The 19,695-nt window shown below is 42.5% G+C and overlaps 1 protein-coding gene across 1 annotated transcript; it reads left to right on the forward strand.

Moving 5' to 3' along the window:
- Positions 1-6,625: 6,625 nt before the first annotated feature.
- On the forward strand, positions 6,626-14,593 carry LOC109892254 (G-protein coupled estrogen receptor 1). The gene is made up of 2 exons (XM_031825931.1): positions 6,626-6,705; positions 11,845-14,593. The coding sequence occupies exon 2, from the start codon at positions 12,833-12,835 to the stop codon at positions 13,937-13,939; it is 1,107 nt and encodes a 368-aa protein (XP_031681791.1). The 5' UTR covers positions 6,626-6,705; positions 11,845-12,832; the 3' UTR covers positions 13,940-14,593.
- Positions 14,594-19,695: the final 5,102 nt, after the last annotated feature.

Here is a 19,695-nt window from a genome sequence, read left to right on the forward strand (position 1 = left end):
CTGGCAGACTCACTAAACACAAATGCTTTGTTTGTAAATTATGTCTGAGTTTTGGAGTGTGCGCCTGGCTATCTGTACATTTATAAGCAAACCAGACAGCACGGTTTTCTTGTTTATTATAAGGAATGTGAAATTAAGTACATCTACTTTTGAAACTTAAGTATATTTAAAACCAAATACTTTAGATTTTTACTCAAGTAGTATTTTACTTGGTGACTTTCACTTTTACTTGAGTTATTTTCTATTAAGCTATCTTTACTTTTACTCAAGTATGGTAATTGGGTACTTCTGCACCATGTGGGGTACAGAGATGAGGTAGTCATTCAAAAATTATGTTAAACACTATTATTGCACACATTGAGTCAATGCAACTTAATATGTGACTTGTTAATTTCTGGGGGGAATGGCCCAAGCCCTCACCCTCCGATCCAACAGGTCCCAGACATGCTCAATGGGATTGAGATCCGGGCTCTTCGCTGGTCATGGCAGAACCATGACATTCCTGTCTTGCAGGAAATCACGAACAGAACGAGCAGTATGGCTGGTGGCATTGTCATGCTGGGGGGGTCATGTCAGGATGAGCCTGCAGGAAGGGTACCACATGAGGGAGGAGGATGTCTTCCCTGTAATGCACAGCGTTGAGATTGCCTGCAATGACAACAAGTTCAGTCCAATGATGCTGGGACACACCGCCCCAGACCATGACGGACCCTCCACTGAGCACTGATGGAGGGATTGTGCGTTCCTGGTGTGACTCGGAAAGTTGTTGTTGCCATCCTGTACCTGTCCTGCAGGTGTGATGTTTGGATGTACTGATCCTGGTGTTGTTACACATGGTCTGCCACTGCGAGAATGATCATCTGTCCTTCCTGACTCCCTGTAGCGCTGTCTTAGGCGTCTCACAGTACGGACATTGCAATTTATTGCCCTGGCCACATCTGCAGTCCTCATGCCTCCTTGCAGCATGCCTAAGGCATGTTCACGCAGATGAGCAGGGACCCTGCTTTTGGTTATTCAGAGTCAGTAGAAAGGCCTCTTTAGTGTCCTAAGTTTTCATAACTGTGACCTTAATTACCTACCACCTGTAAGCTGTTAGTGTCTTAATGACAGTTCTACAGGTGTATGTTCATTAATTGTTTCTAGTTCATTGTACAAGGATGGGAAACATGTTTAAATCCTTTACAATGAAGATCTGTGAAGTTATTTGGATTTTTACGAATTATCTTTGAAAGACAGGGTCCTGAAAAAGGAGTTTATTTAGACTTGCCGTAACAAAGGGGTTGAATACAAATTAACTTGAGACATTTCAGCTTTATATTTTCAATGAATTCATAAAAATACAGAAAAAATCATTCCACTTTGACATTATAGGTTATTGTGTGTAGGCCAGTGACCAAAACATCTCAATTTAATCATGTTTAAATTCAGGCTGTAACACAACAAAATGTGGAACAAGTCAAGGGGTGTGAATACTTTCTGAAGGCACTGTATGTTACTCAAGTGCTTTTCGGTCCCAAATGCCACCCACCACTCCTCAAATTATATTTCAGAAAAGAACATTTCCATTTTGGAGCACTTCACAATTCTCCTTTATGATTGTATTAATATTCAAGATAACATAAATCAAGCTGATTTTGAAATGTTCATGAAGAAAGCTACAGAGAAGGAGCGAAGGAGCAAGTCCTCTCACAAATGATGCTTTGGTGCGGCACATCAAAAGCAAATAATACACGTTATTTATATAGCTTTTCTCCACAACATTGAGTGCTTCACAACAACCTGGCCTAAACCCCAAAAAGGCAAGTGGTAGCAATGTGGAAAGGAACAATTTAAAACATATGAAAGGAACCTTCTTTAGCTGTACCAGGATGAAGGTTGGAGTGCATATGACCATCCGGGACAGACAAGTTGTAAATTTAGACAAGAGAGTATGGTAGAGTATGTGACAATTAATTAATTTGTTGTTCATTTAGGCAATATTCATGGCATGGATGACCAACAGGGTCATAGTAGATGAGAGTGTGCAAGACCCTCTAGCCAGAGAGTTGTCCACATAGGTCGACAAAGATCTCATATTCTATATTTCAATCCACTTCATCACTATTGGGACATAAATCCATAATGAGTCGTTATCTGGGCATTCTGAGAATGTGGCCAAGCCATTAGAGTCGTGCTGTGACATTTTGGCAACTGGTCTTCTTGTATAGCTTACTGAAGTATATTTTATTAGTCCAGAAGACGCAGCAGATTCTCTTGAGACAACCACTGCTAAAAGACTCCACCCTTCTCATGTCATTCTTGACAACAGGGCAACACTCCAATCCATACAAAATAACAGATTTGACATAGAGTTGAAGTCGGAAGTTTACATACAATTAGGTTGGAGTCAATTAAACTCGTTTGTCAACCAGTCCACAAAATTCTTGTTAACAAACTATAGTTTTGGGAAGTCGGTTAGGATATCTACTTTGTGCATGACACAAGTCATTTTTCCAATATTTTTTTACAGACAGATTATTTCACTTATAATTCACTGTATCACAATTCCAGTGGGTCAGAAGTTTACATACTCTAAGCTGACTGTGCTTTTAAACAGCTTGGAATATTCCAGAAATTATGTCATGGCTTTAGAAGTTTCTGATAGGCTAATTGACTTCATTTGAGTCAATTGGAGGTGTACCTGTGGATGTATTACTTTCAAACTCAGCACCTCTTTGCTTGACATCATGGGAAAATCAAAATAAATCAGCCAAGACGTCAGAAAAAATGTGTAGACCTCCACAAGTCTGGTCCATCCTTGGGAGCAATTTCTAAACGCCTGAAGGTACCACGTTCATCTGTACAAACAAGAGTACGCAAGTATAAACACCATGGGACCACGCAGCCGTCACACCGCTCAAGAAGGAGACGCATTCTGTCTCCTAGAGATGAACGTACTTTGGGGCGAAAAGTGCAAATCAATCCCAGAACAACAGCAAAGGACCTTGTGAAGATGCCTGAGGAAACAGGTTCAAAAGTCTCTATATCCACAGTAAAACGAGTCCTATATTAACATAACCTGAAAGGCTGCTCAGCAAGGAAGAAGCCACTGCTCCAAAACCGCTATAAAAAAGCCAGACTACGGTTTGCAACTGCACAAGATCGTACTTTTTGGAGAAATGTCCTCTGGTCTGATGAAACAAAAATATAACTGTAATGACAATCGTTATGTTTGGAAGAAAAGGGGGAGGCTTGCAAACTGAAGAACACCATCCCAACCGTGAAGCACGAGGGTGGCAGCATCATGTTGTGGGGGTGCTTTGCTGCAGGAGGGACTGGTGCACTTCACAAAATAGATGGCTTCATGAGGTAGGAAAATTATGTTGATATATTGAAGCAACATCTCCAGACATCAGTCAGGAAGTTCAATCTTGGTCGCAAATGGGTCTTTCAAATGGACAATGACCCCAAGCATACTTCCAAAGTTGTGGCAAAATGGCTTAAGCCCAAAGTCAGGCCCAAAGTCCTGACCTCAATCCTATAGAGAATTTGTGGGCAGAACTGAAAAAGCGTGTGCGAGCAAGGAGGCCTACAAACCTAACTCAGTTACACCAACTCTGTCAGGAGGAATGGGCCAAAATTAAACTTATTGTGGGAAGCTTGTGGAAGGCTACCCGAAACATTTGACCCAAGTTAAACTATTTAAAAGCAATGCTACCAAATACTAATTGAGTGTATGTAAACTTCTGACCCACTGGGAATGTGATGAAAGAAATAAAAACTGAAATTATTATTGTGACATTTCACATTCTTAAAATAAAGTGGTGATCCTAACTGAATCTTTACTAACTGAATCTTTTCTTAATCTTTATTAAGATTAAATGTCAGGAATTGTGAAAAACTGAGTTTAAATGTATTTGGCTAAGGTGTATGTAAACTTCTGACTTCAACTGTAGCTTTTCTATTCTAGGTGGATTTTTGGCTGCTCTACTCTGCTAAGACATCCAAATGGGATGAGTTGCGTAAATGCAGAATGAGAAGATGTTGTTTAGAGATGCTACAGCTGAGAGAAGAGGGTCAATACCTCTGAATTTGTATGATGTGGTTTTGGTCATGATCCATTCAATGATAATAAAGTAAAGGATAGGAGAGATGAGTGACCCTGGCCTGTCTCACTCCAGACTGCACAGTGAACCACTTAGAGAGGGTACTGTCAAAGTGAATATACATGAGGAGGTCCAGAAACTGATTCTCCAATAGAAATCCCTATCATGTCTGTAGTCGATGTCATAGCGACTTTAGCTAGTTAAGCTCATGCACAGAAACACGCCATCGGGTCAAAGGGACTTCTTTGATTTAAAGCTGTTTTTGACAGAAATTAGAACATGTCGCTTTCACAAGGTTGTTTTAATGACATGATGAGCTACTTTACATTGGCTTGAATCTAGGTTGTGCCTTCACAGAAAAGTAACTACTAAGGAAGACAATTTTCTTTCTCCCAATGACTCCACAAACCCCACATTGGTCACTTGGAACTCTTTGAGTGACCAATCTTGAAATTCTTTGGTATTACCCATAATGACTCTGCATTTGAAGTAGTCAAAAACATGTCCATGATTGTAACAATACCATAGAATCTCAGAATCTGTGGAGAGACCATACATCTATCGCATCCTTGTCATGTGCAGAATCATGCTTGCTCCTGCCTTAGCTTGGCTGACTCCATACATACATTTTCCGTAAAGCAGAATAAAAAATGATTGATTCCGCATTACTCCTAAACTGGGCTTCAAGTCGCACTCCAGTCTCCGTTTCATTTCATTTATTACCTGATTTACTTAACAAAAGGCACATCTCAAGGTGGTCCAGATATCCTCATGACATGGCACAAGTGGAGGGTTCGGCCTTTCCTCTTTTGTTCTCTATTGCTCCTCTATTGTTCCCGCAAGCTAGAGGGAGGCCAGTGACATCAGAGGGCACCATGAGACCAACTCCTTGAATGAAGTTTGCAGTTATGTCAACAACAAAAAAACTTTTACTCAAAACATATTTATTTAATTAATAAGAGTGTGAATACATTACTGTATTTACACATGGGATATTGTTTTTCAACGGGAAAGTGTTTTTTAAAAATAGCTGGAGTGCGTCTTTGAGGTTTCTCAAAATATATATATATTTTATAAATCAACAACATAAATAATATGATACAGTGTACGTAGTCAGAAACTGTGATTTCATTGGATTTGTTCACATGGCTTACCATGGCAGTCCACGATTCTATAATGAACTGAACTGTTTTTTTTTATGTTGAGCATGGCATCACGTTGTGCATGGCTCCAATCAGGCCTTTATGGTAGAGTGGCCAGACGGAAGCCACTCCTCAGTAAAAGGCACATGACAGCCCACTTGGAGTTTGCCAAAAGGCACCTAAAGATTCTCAGACCATGAGAAACAAGATTCTCTGGTCTAACTTTTTTCCTCCCTGCAGATCCTCTCAAGCTCTGTCTGGTTGGATAGGGAGTGTTGCTGCACAGCGATTTTCCGGTCTCTCCAGAGATGTGCGATCGGGTTCAAGTCCGGGCTCTGGCTGGGCAACTCAAGGACATTCAGAGACTTGTCCTGAAGGCACTCCTGCGTTGTCTTGGCTGTGTGCTTAGGGATGTTGTCCTGTTGGAAGGTGAACCTTCGCCCCAGTCTGAGGTCCTGAGCGCTCTGGAGCAGGTTTTCATCAAGGATCTCTCTGTACTTTGCTCTGTGCATCTTTGACTCAATCCTGACGGGGAAATGGGAGGGACACCGATCCTGTAGAGGTTAAGGCTTAAACATCCTTCTTTAACCTGTCTCCTCCCCTTCATCTACACTGACTGAAGTGGATTTAACAATGGACATTAATAAGGGATCATAGCTTTCACCTGGATTCACCTGGTCAGTCTATGTCAGAAAGAGCAGGTGTTCATAATGTTTTGTACACTCAGTGTATAATTTAGTGTGGAAATAGTTTGTTTATGCCAACAGGATCTTTGTGTGTTTGCCTGTGCATTTGAAGTGAGATCAGTTGCACAATGCATAAAGAAATAAGCCCCCTGTGAAGAAGAGCTTCCTGTTTGTGTGTCAAGGCCAAAATGAGCAGCATCAGTCTGCCTGCCTGCCTCAGATACACGGTGTGAATGGCGATGTAGAGCAGTTAGTATGGTAGTTACATGAGCAGTTCCGTTCCATCCACCAGATGGCCATGTCTAAACACAGACTGGCTCTGTACACTGTCATATAGCTCAGCTGTCACAGAGGCACGACACTATCCACCATCAACCGCAATAAGAAGAGGGACACAGTCATAATATATTTAATAAAGTCTTCAATTGGGTCTACTGTCTGTGACTGTCTGTGACTGACTATCTGTGAGGGTTCAGGGAGAGAGGTGTGAGGGAGGAGGAGAGAGGAGGAGGAGGAGGAGGGGGTAGATGAGTGAGGGAACAAGCATGGTCACAAACAAAGCAAGTTTCATGAGGGAGGAGGTCTAGTGTTTGCGTTTTCTTGAGCTCTCTCTCCTCCTCTTATTCTGGCTCCCCTCTCTCTCTCCCTCTCTCCCTGGGTTGGGGTGAACAGCAGGTGGCGCAGGCAATGAGTGCAGCATCAGCTGGACACGGGGATTAGAAATCGGTGACACTCCACTGACTTCTGCACTGGAGCTTCACACTGGATGGACAACAAGCCCACCACGGAAAAGTAAGTGGTTTTCTCTGCTCTCCATCCCTGTGTGATATTGCAGCTGTTTTATGACTATTACAGAGTTGAAGAAAATAAATGGTCTCAGATATTAGAAGGGGAAGGTGCAAACTTGAATTGGATGGGAGGTTTCAATCGATCAGGACCAGAGATTAATGGGATTTTTCCTCTGCTCATTGTCAGATTTAATTTCACTTCGATGGTGTTACAAATTAGACAGTTCAAGTTGTTATTTTTCAGATTTAAGATTGTGTAATAAATGGGGACATTCGGGAGTCCATTCTACAAAAGAAAATGAACATGTGTAGACTGGAGTGGATAAGCTGCCTGTTGCTTTTGGGGTTGATGGACCATTTGTACCTTCATGCCCAGTGAACAGAAAGTGATTTGTGATGTATCGTTTTTTTAATCCGCTCTTCATTTTTCCACACTAACCTACATGTCTGAACTGGTAGATTGACATCCTGTTTCCCTAGAGAGACAGGAAGCTGTCAAGTCTCATGTCTCACTAGCACCATGCATCTCTTCTTTTGTCCACAACAAAATAACCCCTCTTCAGTTTCTAGAGATAAATGCCCAGCTTGATTACAATGGGGCCATTTGGGGAGCTTTTTGCCTGGTGCTTAAGCTTTTTTAGCTGGCTTATAAATGGGGTGTTATGACAAAAGCTGTATAATAACGCAAAATGGGGTCACCAGCCTTGCTTATAGACAGTGCAGATGGAGGATAAACGAATTACATATCAAGCTAATTAATACAGATAGAATGCCTCACATCATTCTGCCTCAGGCTATACAAGTCTTGATAACAGGAGTTTTCATGTATGACTGTACTAAACGGCATAAAGGGTCAAATAAAATGTACCAGTATGTCTATCTTTGAATTATACAACTGTTTTTATAAGATAATTATATTAATCTTAGCTTTCCTAATGTGGGTCCTGTTGATTCTTGATCAGCCATCCATCTTGGTCCATATCAAAATAAAGTCCCCATGTCTAATCTAAGTGGGCTGGCATGTCTTTCTACACTTATCTGCCTTCTAGGGCCGCGAGTGCCATTTAATTGGCAATATGTTCCAAAACCATCACAGCAGTTTGAGGCTGAATTGTGAAAACATTAGATGATGTATTGCTCTAAGCGTCAAATCCTTCATTCTGCTGGAAGTCAAAGCAGACAGTCAAAGTTTGTTTGCCAAAGGATAATGGTAATATACTGCATGGTTGGGTTAGCAAGGCTTCCTGGGTGTTTCTCAAATGGCTCAGAGGCTATTCTCCCTGTGAGATGAGATCCCTAGGTCTCATTTATCCAGTTTTCCTGTGCATACATGCTCCACGGCTGAGATATGGCTGTGAAAGCCGGCACTCAGGGGAGAGGAGGCAGCGTTAATATCGCAGAGGTTTTCCTTTTTGTAAATGAAAAGACTGAGGGTCTGAATGTGAACGCATGCTAATGGTCAAGGTTCCCTCTGCACTGATGGAAAACAGGCAACAGGAAGTGTCATGATATTATTTACACTGTAAAGGGGTTGCTGTGAATTGATCAGTAAGTTACAGGCAGCAAAGAAGCATGTAAGTTACTGTATTTCATATTGCACACACCACATACCAGTTAAATTGGTACAGCACTCTTACTAATAGGTGGAACAAATATAGCCTCTTACAATGCATGCCTCAAAATATTTTAATGGGCCAAAAACAACAATACCATGCACCTAGTAGTGATTAAAAGGGTTTTGGCGCTCCAAAAAACACAGTACAGGGATGGATTACAGTACCGTTCGAAATACAGCAATTCTTTCCCCTCCTACATAATTTTCTCACAATGCACCATAATTTACAATATGCTGCAGTAAAAGGTTTCATGGCATTTTCCTGTTGATAATATCCCCAAATTACCATATAACTTAGTTTTCCTTTACAGTGTAGCTTAGACTATTATTTAGCTAAGACCAACGTGGGGAAATTAAAACTGGGATAATGTGCAAAACAGTCAGGGTTAGATTAGCGTTGTATTTTTGTAAATAAAAGCTGGTGCGCGATATCTAAGGAAGTCTCAAGGTAGACTATCCCATGACAAGCTAGAGAGTTTTCATCTGTATTTTTTGTAGCTGTATTCTGCCATAAGCAAACAGGAAAACGCTCACCCAGAGGTGGCTCTCCTAGTGGCCGGGGACTTTAATGCAGGAAACTTAAATCCGTCTTACCAAATTTCTATCAGCATGTTAAATGTGCAACCAGAGGGATAAAAACTCTGGACCATCTTTATTCCACACACAGGGACTCATACAAAGCTCTCCCTCGCCCTCCATTTGGCAAATCTGACCATAATTATATCCTCCTGATTCCTGCTTACAAGCAAAAATTAAAACAGGAAGCACCAGTGACGCGATCAATAAAAAAGTGGTCAGATGAAGCATATGCCAAGCTACAGGACTGTTTTGCTAGCACAGACTGGAATATGTTCTGGGATTCCTCCGATGGTATTGAGGAGTACACCACATCAGTCATTGGCTTCATCAATAAGTGCATCGATGACGTTGTCCCCACAGTGACTGTACGTACATACCCCAACCAGAAGCCATGGATTACAGGCAAAATCTGCACTGAGCTAAAGGCTAGAGCTGCCGCGCTCAAGGAGTGGGTCTCTAACCCAGAAGCTTATAAGAAATTCCGCTATGCCCTCCGACGAACTATCAAACAGGCAAAGCCTCAAAACAGGAATAAGATAAAAATCATCCTCTGACGCTCGTTGGATTTGGCAAACCATTAAAGACTACAAAGGCAAGCACAGCGGAGAACTGCCCATTGACATGAGCCTACCAGATGAGCTAAACTACTTCTATGCTCACTTCGAGGCAAATAACACTGAAACATGCATGAGAGCTCCAGCTGTTCCGGAAGACTGTGTGATCACTCTCTCCGCAGCCGGTGTGGGTAAGACCTTTAAACACGTCAACATTCACAAGGCCACAGGGCCAGACGGATTACCAGGACGTGTACTGCGAGCATCCGCTGACCAACTGGCAAGTATCTTCACTGACATTTTCCACCTCTCTCTGTCCGAGTCTGTAATACCAACATGTTTTAAGCAGACCACCATAGTTCCTGTGCCCAAGAACACTAAGGTAGCCTGCCTAAATGACTACCCGACTACACATCTGTAGCCATGACATGCTTTGAAACGCTGCTTAGAAAGGCATTATCCCAGAAACCCTAGACCCACTCCAATTTGCATACTGCACCAATAGATCCACAGGTAATGCAATCTCTATTGCACTCCACACTACCCTTTACACCCTGAACAAAAGGAACACCTATGTGAGAATGCTATTCATTGACTACAGCTCAGCGTTCAACACCATGGTGCCCTCAAGCTCATCAATAAGCTAAGGACCCTGGTACTAAACACCTCCCTCTGCAACTGGATCCTGGGCTTCTTGAGAGAGCGCCCCCAGGTGGTAAGGAACAACATATCTGCCACGCTGATCCTCGACACAGAGGCCCTTCAGGGGTGCGTGCTCAGTCCCCTCCTGTACTCCCTTTTTACTCATGACTGCACAGCCAGGCACGACTCCAACACCATCTTTAAGTTTGCCGATGACACAACAGTGGTAGGCCTGATCACAGACAACGACGAGACAACCTATAGGGAGGAGGTCAGAGACCTGGCCTTGTGGTCCCAGGAAAACAACCTCTCCCTCAACTTGATCAAGACAAAAGAGATGATTGTGGACTACAGGAAAAAGAGGGCCGAGCACGCCCCCATTCTCATCGACGGGGCTGTAGTTGAGCAGGTTGAGAGCTTCAAGTTCCTTGGTGTCCACATCACTAACAAACTAACATGGTCCAAGCACACCAAGACAGTTGTGAAGAGGGCACGACAAAACCTATTCCCCTTTTTTAAACTTCATTGTTGGTTAGGGGCTTGTAAGTAAGCATTTCACTGTAAGGTTGTATTCGGCGCATGTGACTAATACAATTGTGTTTGATTTTGATTTGAGATTGATCTAATCTAGACTCTAAATAAATGACTGTACACGATCTGTTATCAATAATAAAACTAAGCAAATGTAAAGTGAAGAAAAAACAGCGACTGGAAAAGGCTGCAACAAACACTCAAAGTGGACAGTTTTATCTCAATCTCAATCTCTTACTTACATTTGTGGCTGCTTTGCGTGATGTATTGTTGTCTCTACCTTCTTGCCCTTTGTGCTGTTGTCTGTGTCCAATAACGTTTGTAACCTGTTTTAGTGCTGCTACTGTACCCTGTTGTTCTGCTGCCATGTTTTGTTGCTACCATGTTGTTGTCATGTTGTGTTGCTCCCATGCTGTTTTGTCATGTGTTGCTGCCATGCTATGTTGTTGTCTTAGGTCTCTCTTTATGTAGTGTTGTCTCTCTTGTCGTGATGTGCGTTTTGTCCAATATTAAAATTTTTAATCCCAGCCCCTATCCCCGTAGGAGGCCTTTTGCCTTTTGGTAGGCCGTCATTGTAAATAAGAATTTGTTTTTAACTGACTTGCCTAGTTAAATAAAGGTTAAGTGAATAAAACATTGATTGAACATTGATTTATGAAATGTCTTTACTGTGTCACTGTTTAGGAATATAAACATATCATCTCACGGATTAATTATGTTTGCTTATCAAGAATATAACAAGGGCTGTCTCTTACTTGTATAGAAATCATGTGCCCTGCTCTAGCCAAAACATCAGATTTAGAATGGTTTTGTTCAATGTTAATCTATTTTCCCACCATCCCACCAATTAATAAAAATTAAGTCTGGAGCAGGCTGAGCTAGGATTGGCTGAAGATTTCAAAGCAGCTGGTTTTCAATGAATCTGTTTAAGCCTGAGAATGTGCATTTTAATGTCCTTTGGTAACCACCAACGAACTTCGTCTCGTCTCGGAATTAGTAGAGACAAACTGTTGAGTTCAACCATCATATATGATTGATTGCTGTGTATACAGTTCGATACCAGTAAATAATTTTTTACCTGAGATGAAACCTCTGGTCCTTTGGAGTTTGATATGTGCTCAGTCACTAGACAGACAACCAGACATATGTCATTTGACCAAAGGCTGCTGAGCACATAATCGTTCTTTCATGCAATGACTTTCTTCTTCTGTCTTCTCCACAGCTCAGGTGTCACAGCAATAGCGTCACAGGCTGAGGTTGGGTGAATAAACATGCACATGGACTGGATGAGAAAATCCAGCACTGGAATCAGAACGTGTGAAAAACAAACGGCTCAAAAAAAGAGAAAGAAGCAAAGTCCCTAAGTACATGTTGGTCCTTAGGTTGAACCACATGGATCATGTAAGCCCTTAGGTTGAACCACTTGGATCATGTAAGCCCTTAGGTTGAACCACATGGATCATGTAAGCCCTTAGGTTGGACCACATGGATCATGTAAGCCCTTAGGTTGGACCACATGGATCAAGTAAGCCCTTAGGTTGAATCACATGGATCATGTAAGCTCTTAGGTTGAACCACATGGATTATGTAAGCTCTTAGGTTGAACCACTTGGATCATGTAAGCCCTTAGGTTGGACCACATGGATAATGTAAGCTCTTAGGTTGAACCACTTGGATCATGTAAGCCCTTAGGTTGAACCACTTGGATCATGTAAGCCCTTAGGTTGGACCACATGGATCATGTAAGCCCTTAGGTTGGACCACATGGATCATGTAAGCCCTTAGGTTGGACCACATGGATAATGTAAACTCTTAGGTTGAACCACTTGGATCATGTAAGCCCTTAGGTTGAACCACATGGATCATGTAAGCCCTTAGGTTGAATCACTTGGATCTTGTAAGCCCTTAGGTTGGACCACATGGATAATGTAAGCCCTTAGGTTGGACCACATGGATAATGTAAGCCCTAGCAGCCTCTGCCGATAAGAAGGGGTGATATCAAAACATGGAGGTGCTGCTCTGTGTCTGTACCCTCTGTCATCTATTGCTAGGCAAACCTTGATATAAACATGGGGTCAGATAACCCTTAAACTATTTCTATATTATAAGAACTGACTTCTGTCAGCATGCAAATGGAGCATAGATGAGAGAACCTTTCGAGACAGAGAATCGGGCACTGACACGATTGAAATATGTAGGCTATATGACCTATGATTCAAGACCTTCAAAGCAAAGACACAAGCAGTATGGAAGTGCAGGCCACCTCTCTGGTTCAGGCATATGTCAATGGTACGGAGCAACTAAACACCTCATACGACTACAACGTCACGGACGCGTCTGAGAACCCAAACACCTATCAGTTCTACACCATCGGCCTCTTCCTCTCCTGCCTCTACACCATCCTCCTCTTTCCCATCGGCTTCATTGGGAATATACTCATCCTGGTGGTCAACCTCAACCACAGGGAGAAGATGACCATCCCGGACCTCTACTTTGTAAACCTGGCGGTCGCAGACCTCATCCTTGTGGCAGACTCCCTCATCGAGGTCTTCAACCTCAATGAGAAGTACTATGAGTACGCTGTTCTGTGTACCTTCATGTCCTTATTCCTGCAGGTCAATATGTACAGCAGCATCTTTTTCCTGACATGGATGAGCTTTGATCGCTACGTGGCTCTGGCCAGCTCCATGAGCAGTAGTCCTCTGAGGACCATGCAGCACGCCAAGCTCAGCTGCAGCCTCATCTGGATGGCCTCCATCCTGGCTACGCTGCTCCCCTTCACCATCGTCCAGACCCAGCACCGCGGCGAGGTGCACTTCTGCTTCGCCAACGTCTTTGAGATCCAGTGGTTAGAGGTGACCATCGGCTTCCTGGTGCCCTTCTCCGTCATCGGCCTGTGCTACTCGCTGATCGTGCGTATCTTGATGCGGGCGCAGAAGCACCGGGGACTGTGGCCTCGCAGACAGAAGGCCCTGAGGATGATCGGGGTGGTGGTGCTGGTGTTCTTCATCTGCTGGCTGCCTGAGAACATCTTCATCAGCATCCAGCTGCTGCATGGCACGGACGACCCGGCCCAGCGCAGCACCTTCAGCGGCCACCTGTGGCACGACTACCCGCTGACGGGCCACATCGTCAACCTGGCCGCCTTCTCCAACAGCTGCCTCAACCCCATCATCTACAGCTTCCTGGGGGAGACCTTCAGGGACAAGCTAAGACTCTTCATCAAGCAGAAGGCCAGCTGGTCCGTGCTCTACCGCTTCTGCCACCACACCTTAGATTTACACATACCTGTGAGGAGTGAGGTGTCGGAGGTGTGATGCTGCAGGATCAGCAACATCTTTGTATGAACGGTTAGGATGTAACAGAAGTCCAGGGGGGAGGAAGAGCTATGTGCTGCTGTGTCTACCCAGCAGGATTCTGGGAATTGTTTTCATGACACACTCAAGGCTTCCAGAATTCAGCTTCTTATAAGTGGTAGAGATACCATGGAGGAAAACTGAAACTGACCATGAGGCAGCCATTTTGTCTCCTGTAAGCGCGGGTGGAGAACACACTGTGTATCTTCATTAGATATAAATAATGATATTAGGGTAATAAATAAACATTTGGGAAATGGAGAAGTCAAATTGATGAAAATACCAGGTTTGGTGTTCTTTCAATGTCTTCTCTTCGCTTATCAAAGACAAAGTCATTATTCTAATGTAACAAAGCTATACCTGTCATGAAACCGCAACAATCTACTCAGAGAAATGGCAGTGTGGGAACAAATTAAAACAGACACATCAAAGGGACCAGTGACTTGCTTCTCCTTGACCCCAGTGTGGTTATTGTAACACTGTATACTGCTCAGAACTGTTTGGGTAACCCATAAGACTGCTAGACACACCTGTTGTCGGATAATTTTTTATGTACTGACAATTCACTGTATTGTAAGTAGATGTCCTTTTCTTTGTTTGCCTGTGCAAGCAATTGACCACTAACACCACTTTTATTTAAATAAATAAAATAAACATTTGTTTTTTAGGAAGCTGTTGAGAAGCTCTTTGCTGACTTAGTACTGACAACCTTAAGTGTATTACAAAAAGTGGAAGTAAAAGACAGGATATGCCTTCCACAAATCTAAACAAATCATTTTTCTACATATGAAAACAAATTGTAGGTGGTGACCTGCTGCATGTGCCCAGATGTCAGAAAAAGCTTCTTTGCCTTTGATTTTCTCCTACGTTTACAGAATTCATTTGAAATGTTTTTAACAAAAATATTCTTCAAATCAAGGTAGATAGCAAAGGAAACATGAATGCTCATTTTCCTCAAGCATACACAAACAGTTGTGTGCCAGTGCCTTCAGTATTTGAAGAACGCTAAATATATCTAGTTAAGACCGATACTCATTCTAAAGACGGATGTTATCCACAGTATTATGACCCTAGTTGTCAACTCCTGTTTGCCTGAGGCAGAAACAAGGAGGCAGGTGTTTCTCTGAGCGGAGGAGAGGGACTATATGTAAACACATTACTCAATGAAGACGACAGAGGCGCTGCTATCATCTCTTGTGTTTACTCTCAGTCTCCAACAGTTTCAGTCATTCTAAAACTACAGTGAGCAGGGACAGATTAATTTACCAAATGCTTGTTTATTTACCAAATACTATTTTGGGTAAGGGATGAGGGTAAGGGTTAATATCCCTTTAAGCATCCTTTTCTGTCTTGCTAATCTGTCTGTGAAACAAGGCTGAATAAAGACCAGATCTTTTAGTTCTTGTTACAGTTGAGAGTATGTACAGTAGGCTACTGTAAGGAGTCTCACCTGCTCCTGTTTTGCTAGAAAAATCTCCTCAATTACAAGAACCCGGCAAAAGGACTGCTCCCCTCAACTATTGTTCTCATTCACTGTAAACACAAACATTCTGCAGAAATACACCTATCTTTGTAAGTTTATGCCATGACCCTGTTAACCCTTATTGAACACTAAGACCATTGCCTCAGTCATTACCGTGTCTGAAATCCTTACTGTGCATTACGGTGCGTTCTGAGAAAGTATCCATTTTCCATGAATGTAAAAGGAACTGAGAGAAAAACAAACAAATACAGTGGATTCCAGTAATTGCGGTTCCCAGCAGTTAGGTTTTTGTGCTATTTGTTTGTGTTTGTGAATTACTCCTAGGTTACTCAAACTGTAACAATCCATTCTATCTCTAATTTGAATCTGGGGAAATGATGGATTAGTGCATGTGTCAGATATCGTTTGACTAATAGGCCTACTTACTGAAACCACAACAGAAGAGGCATGGTATTATTTTTTTATAGACATCATAAAATATCTTATAGAATCTGCCAACAAGCCCTTCTATGTGCGCCTGAATTCCCACGCGTGAACCACCCATAACAAGCAAACTCATTTATCTCAAGATATCAATAATAGCATAGTCTGGGTGTTGCTTCCAAGGCATTTCCTTTCCACCAACATGTACACATCGATAACCTCGAGATTTGAGATGTCGACGTTTGGAACCAGTTCAGCTCATCATTGGAATATGTGCTTGGTAGTAGAGTAGTGTGAGGATTCGTAGAGAAATAACTTTGATTCGTAGTTTAGCAATAGCAAAACACACGCACAGTGTGTAAATGCCATTGCTAGTCATAGGCAATTCGAGGTTATGTACTTCAGGATTATGCAACAGGCGGGCCACGCAAACAGGATGGCAGTGGCTCATTTGGGTGCCACCACTTTGTAACATTTATGGCCTAACCCATGTGCGTTGCACATTGATTTTCTTTTAGAGTGTCTGGCAAAAAAAAACAGGGCATCAAAAGCTGGGTTCCTAGTTGGAAGTACACAGACTATCATGATCAACTTGTTTCTTACCTTGTAATAAATACTAACAATACACACTATCAAAGGAGAAATAAGGAGTAGTAATTAACAAACGATTCCTAATAATTACAAGGCAAATAAATACTGGCTACTAAGCAACACAAGAGGAGGTGAAAAACCTTTGGACAGTGCCATAAACGTATTCATTGAGGCTCCAAATCATCTGACGTAAATCCAGTTTACAGCCTCTGTGTATATCATTGTCAGATAGAGCAAGTCAATAAACAGTTAAATGCATCAGGTTGAATCTGACATGGCTAAAAGTGATCTACAGTGCCTTGCGAAAGTATTCGGCCCCCTTGAACTTTGCGACCTTTTGCCACATTTCAGGCTTCAAACATAACGATATAAAACTGTATTTTTTGTGAAGAATCAACAACAAGTGGGACACAATCATGAAGTGGAATGACATTTATTGGCTATTTCAAACTTTTTTAACAAATCAAAAACTGAAAAATTGGGCGTGCAAAATTATTCAGCCCCTTTACTTTCAGTGCAGCAAACTCTCTCCAGAAGTTCAGTGAGGATCTCTGAATTATCCAATGTTGACCTAAATGACTAATGATGATAAATACAATCCACCTGTGTGTAATCAAGTCTCCGTATAAATGCACCTGCACTGTGATAGTCTCAGAGGTCTGTTAAAAGCGCAGAGAGCATCATGAAGAACAAGGAACACACCAGGCAGGTCCGAGATACTGTTGTGACGAAGTTTAAAGCCGGATTTGGAAACAAAAAGATTTCCAAGCTTTAAACATCCCAAGGAGCACTGTGCAAGCGATAATATTGAAATGGAAGGAGTATCAGACCACTGCAAATCTACCAAGACCTGGCCGTCCCTCTAAACTTTCAGCTCATACAAGGAGAAGACTGATCAGAGATGCAGCCAAGAGGCCCATGATCACTCTGAAATGCAGAGATCTACAGCTGAGGTGGGAGACTCTGTCCATAGGACAACAATCAGTCGTATATTGCACAAATCTGGCCTTTATGGAAGAGTGGCAAGAAGAAAGCCATTTCTTAAAGATATCCATAAAAAGTGTTGTTTAAAGTTTGCCACAAGCCACCTGGGAGACACACCAAACATGTGGAAGAAGGTGCTCTGGTCAGATGAAACCAAAATTGAACTTTTTGGCAACAATGCAAAACGTTATGTTTGGCGTAAAAGCAACACAGCTCATCACCCTGAACACACATCCCCACTGTCAAACATGGTGGTGGCAGCATCATGGTTTGGGCCTGCTTTTCTTCAGCAGGGACAGGGAAGATGGTTAAAATTGATGGGAAGATGGATGGAGCCAAATACAGGACCATTCTGGAAGAAAACCTGATGGAGTCTGCAAAAGACCTGAGAGTGGGACGGAGATTTGTCTTCCAACAAGACAATGATCCAAAACATAAAGCAAAATCTACAATGGAATGGTTCAAAAATAAACATATCCAGGTGTTAGAATGGCCAAGTCAAAGTCCAGACCTGAATCCAATCGAGAATCTGTGGAAAGAACTGAAAACTGCTGTTCACAAATGCTCTCCATCCAACCTCACTGAGCTCGAGCTGTTTTGCAAGGAGGAATGGGAAAAAATTCCATCTCTCGATGTGCAAAACTGATAGAGACATACCCCAAGCGACTTACAGCTGTAATCGCAGCAAAAGGTGGCGCTACAAAGTATTAACTTAAGGGGGCTGAATAATTTTGCACGCCCAATTTTTCAGTTTTTGATTTGTTAAAAAAGTTTGAAATATCCAATAAATGTCGTTCCACTTCATGATTGTGTCCCACTTGTTGTTGATTCTTCACAAAAAAAATACAGTTTTATATCTTTATGTTTGAAGCCTGAAATGTGGCAAAAGGTCGCAAAGTTCAAGGGGGCCGAATACTTTCGCAAGGCACTGTATCTTTTTTATTACTATCTCATATTACTGTGAATTGCACCCTCTATCCTAAACAACATTTTGGGATGAATATTCTCAAAGCCACAAGCAAAAACTACTTCGGTGTCATTCCAGAGAGCAAATAGGTTCCCATTGAGAAATGGTTTCAAGGATGATACAGGGCACACCTGCATGTACTGTAGTCGGATCCTGTGGTTTAATTATTGTTCCTGTGGGTGTTGCTGAGACAACCTCCCTGTGGGTCTGTTAAAGTAATGCCAGTGAGAGTTCAGTAAGTTACATTGTGTGTGAATGGGAAAGTGTGCTGCTGGGCTGGATGGCCAGCCTGTGGCTGTGGTAAGGCTGGGCTGTATTTGTGGATGGAGCTGCTCAGCGGGAGATGGCGGCTTGGCGTAGTCTGGGAAAAGCATGAGCCCAAACCACAAACTGTTTTTCCAGCTGTGATAATCCAGGCAGCCTGGGAAATCAGCTCAGAGCATTGTTTGAATAATTGTTTGTAGGGGGTCTTTCGTGAAAATGTCAAACTTCTTGTGGTACATGATACAAAGATCTGTCCTTTTCACACAAAACATGTCATATCCTTTCAGTGTACCTCATCTCTTTTGGGTGAAATAGCATGTTAAATTGCTTGAACATGAGAACATACAGGAGATACTCTCTGTGTACACTTGTGAACCACATATAGCAGAATGCTCAGAAAATCCTAGAACGGGGCTGGGTATGGGTTGGGTATACAATGTTTGGATGAGATTTAGTAATACAATAAAGATCCCTGTGAGAATGACCTGAGGATGCGACTATCAAGGAAGCCGACAGAAGGGACCAAGACAGGAAGATGAGTGAGTGATAACGCAAAGATGACTACCAAGTTCATTAATATTCAGAAGCGGTGGCCAGACGGACAAAACCAAAAGCACCCCAGGTCACCCATCCCCTGGGGTGAGGCAGAGCTGGACCCGTCCGGCACACGTGTGGTGTACACAGACACACACACACAGGGAGATATAGACTGTGAGAAGAGTTTGACAGGGGACTGTGTGCGCAGCTGTCGGGTCGAGTAGGGGTCAGAGTTGGATGTGACTGACGTCATAGAAAGCAGAAATGGTGTGACTTTTTCCTTTGATTTCTCTTCCGCATTTTTTCTCTTTGAATGAGGTTTGGTTAGACCTTTGAGCATGCTTGGGCAGCATAACTTGACTTTTAAAGATGACCAGAGTAATACACACTGACATTCTATTGCAAATTGAAGAAAGGTGAAACACATTCACCACAGCCAGTGTTGGGAAACTACTCCAAAAATACAGT

This window comes from Oncorhynchus kisutch, linkage group LG6 (genome assembly GCF_002021735.2).
Source record: "Oncorhynchus kisutch isolate 150728-3 linkage group LG6, Okis_V2, whole genome shotgun sequence".
NCBI classification, from domain to species: Eukaryota; Metazoa; Chordata; class Actinopteri; order Salmoniformes; family Salmonidae; genus Oncorhynchus; species Oncorhynchus kisutch.

Coding starts and splice junctions, on each gene's coding strand:
- LOC109892254 (XM_031825931.1), top strand. CDS start 12,833: ATGATTCAAGACCTTCAAAGCAAAGACACAAGCAGTATGGAAGTGCAG.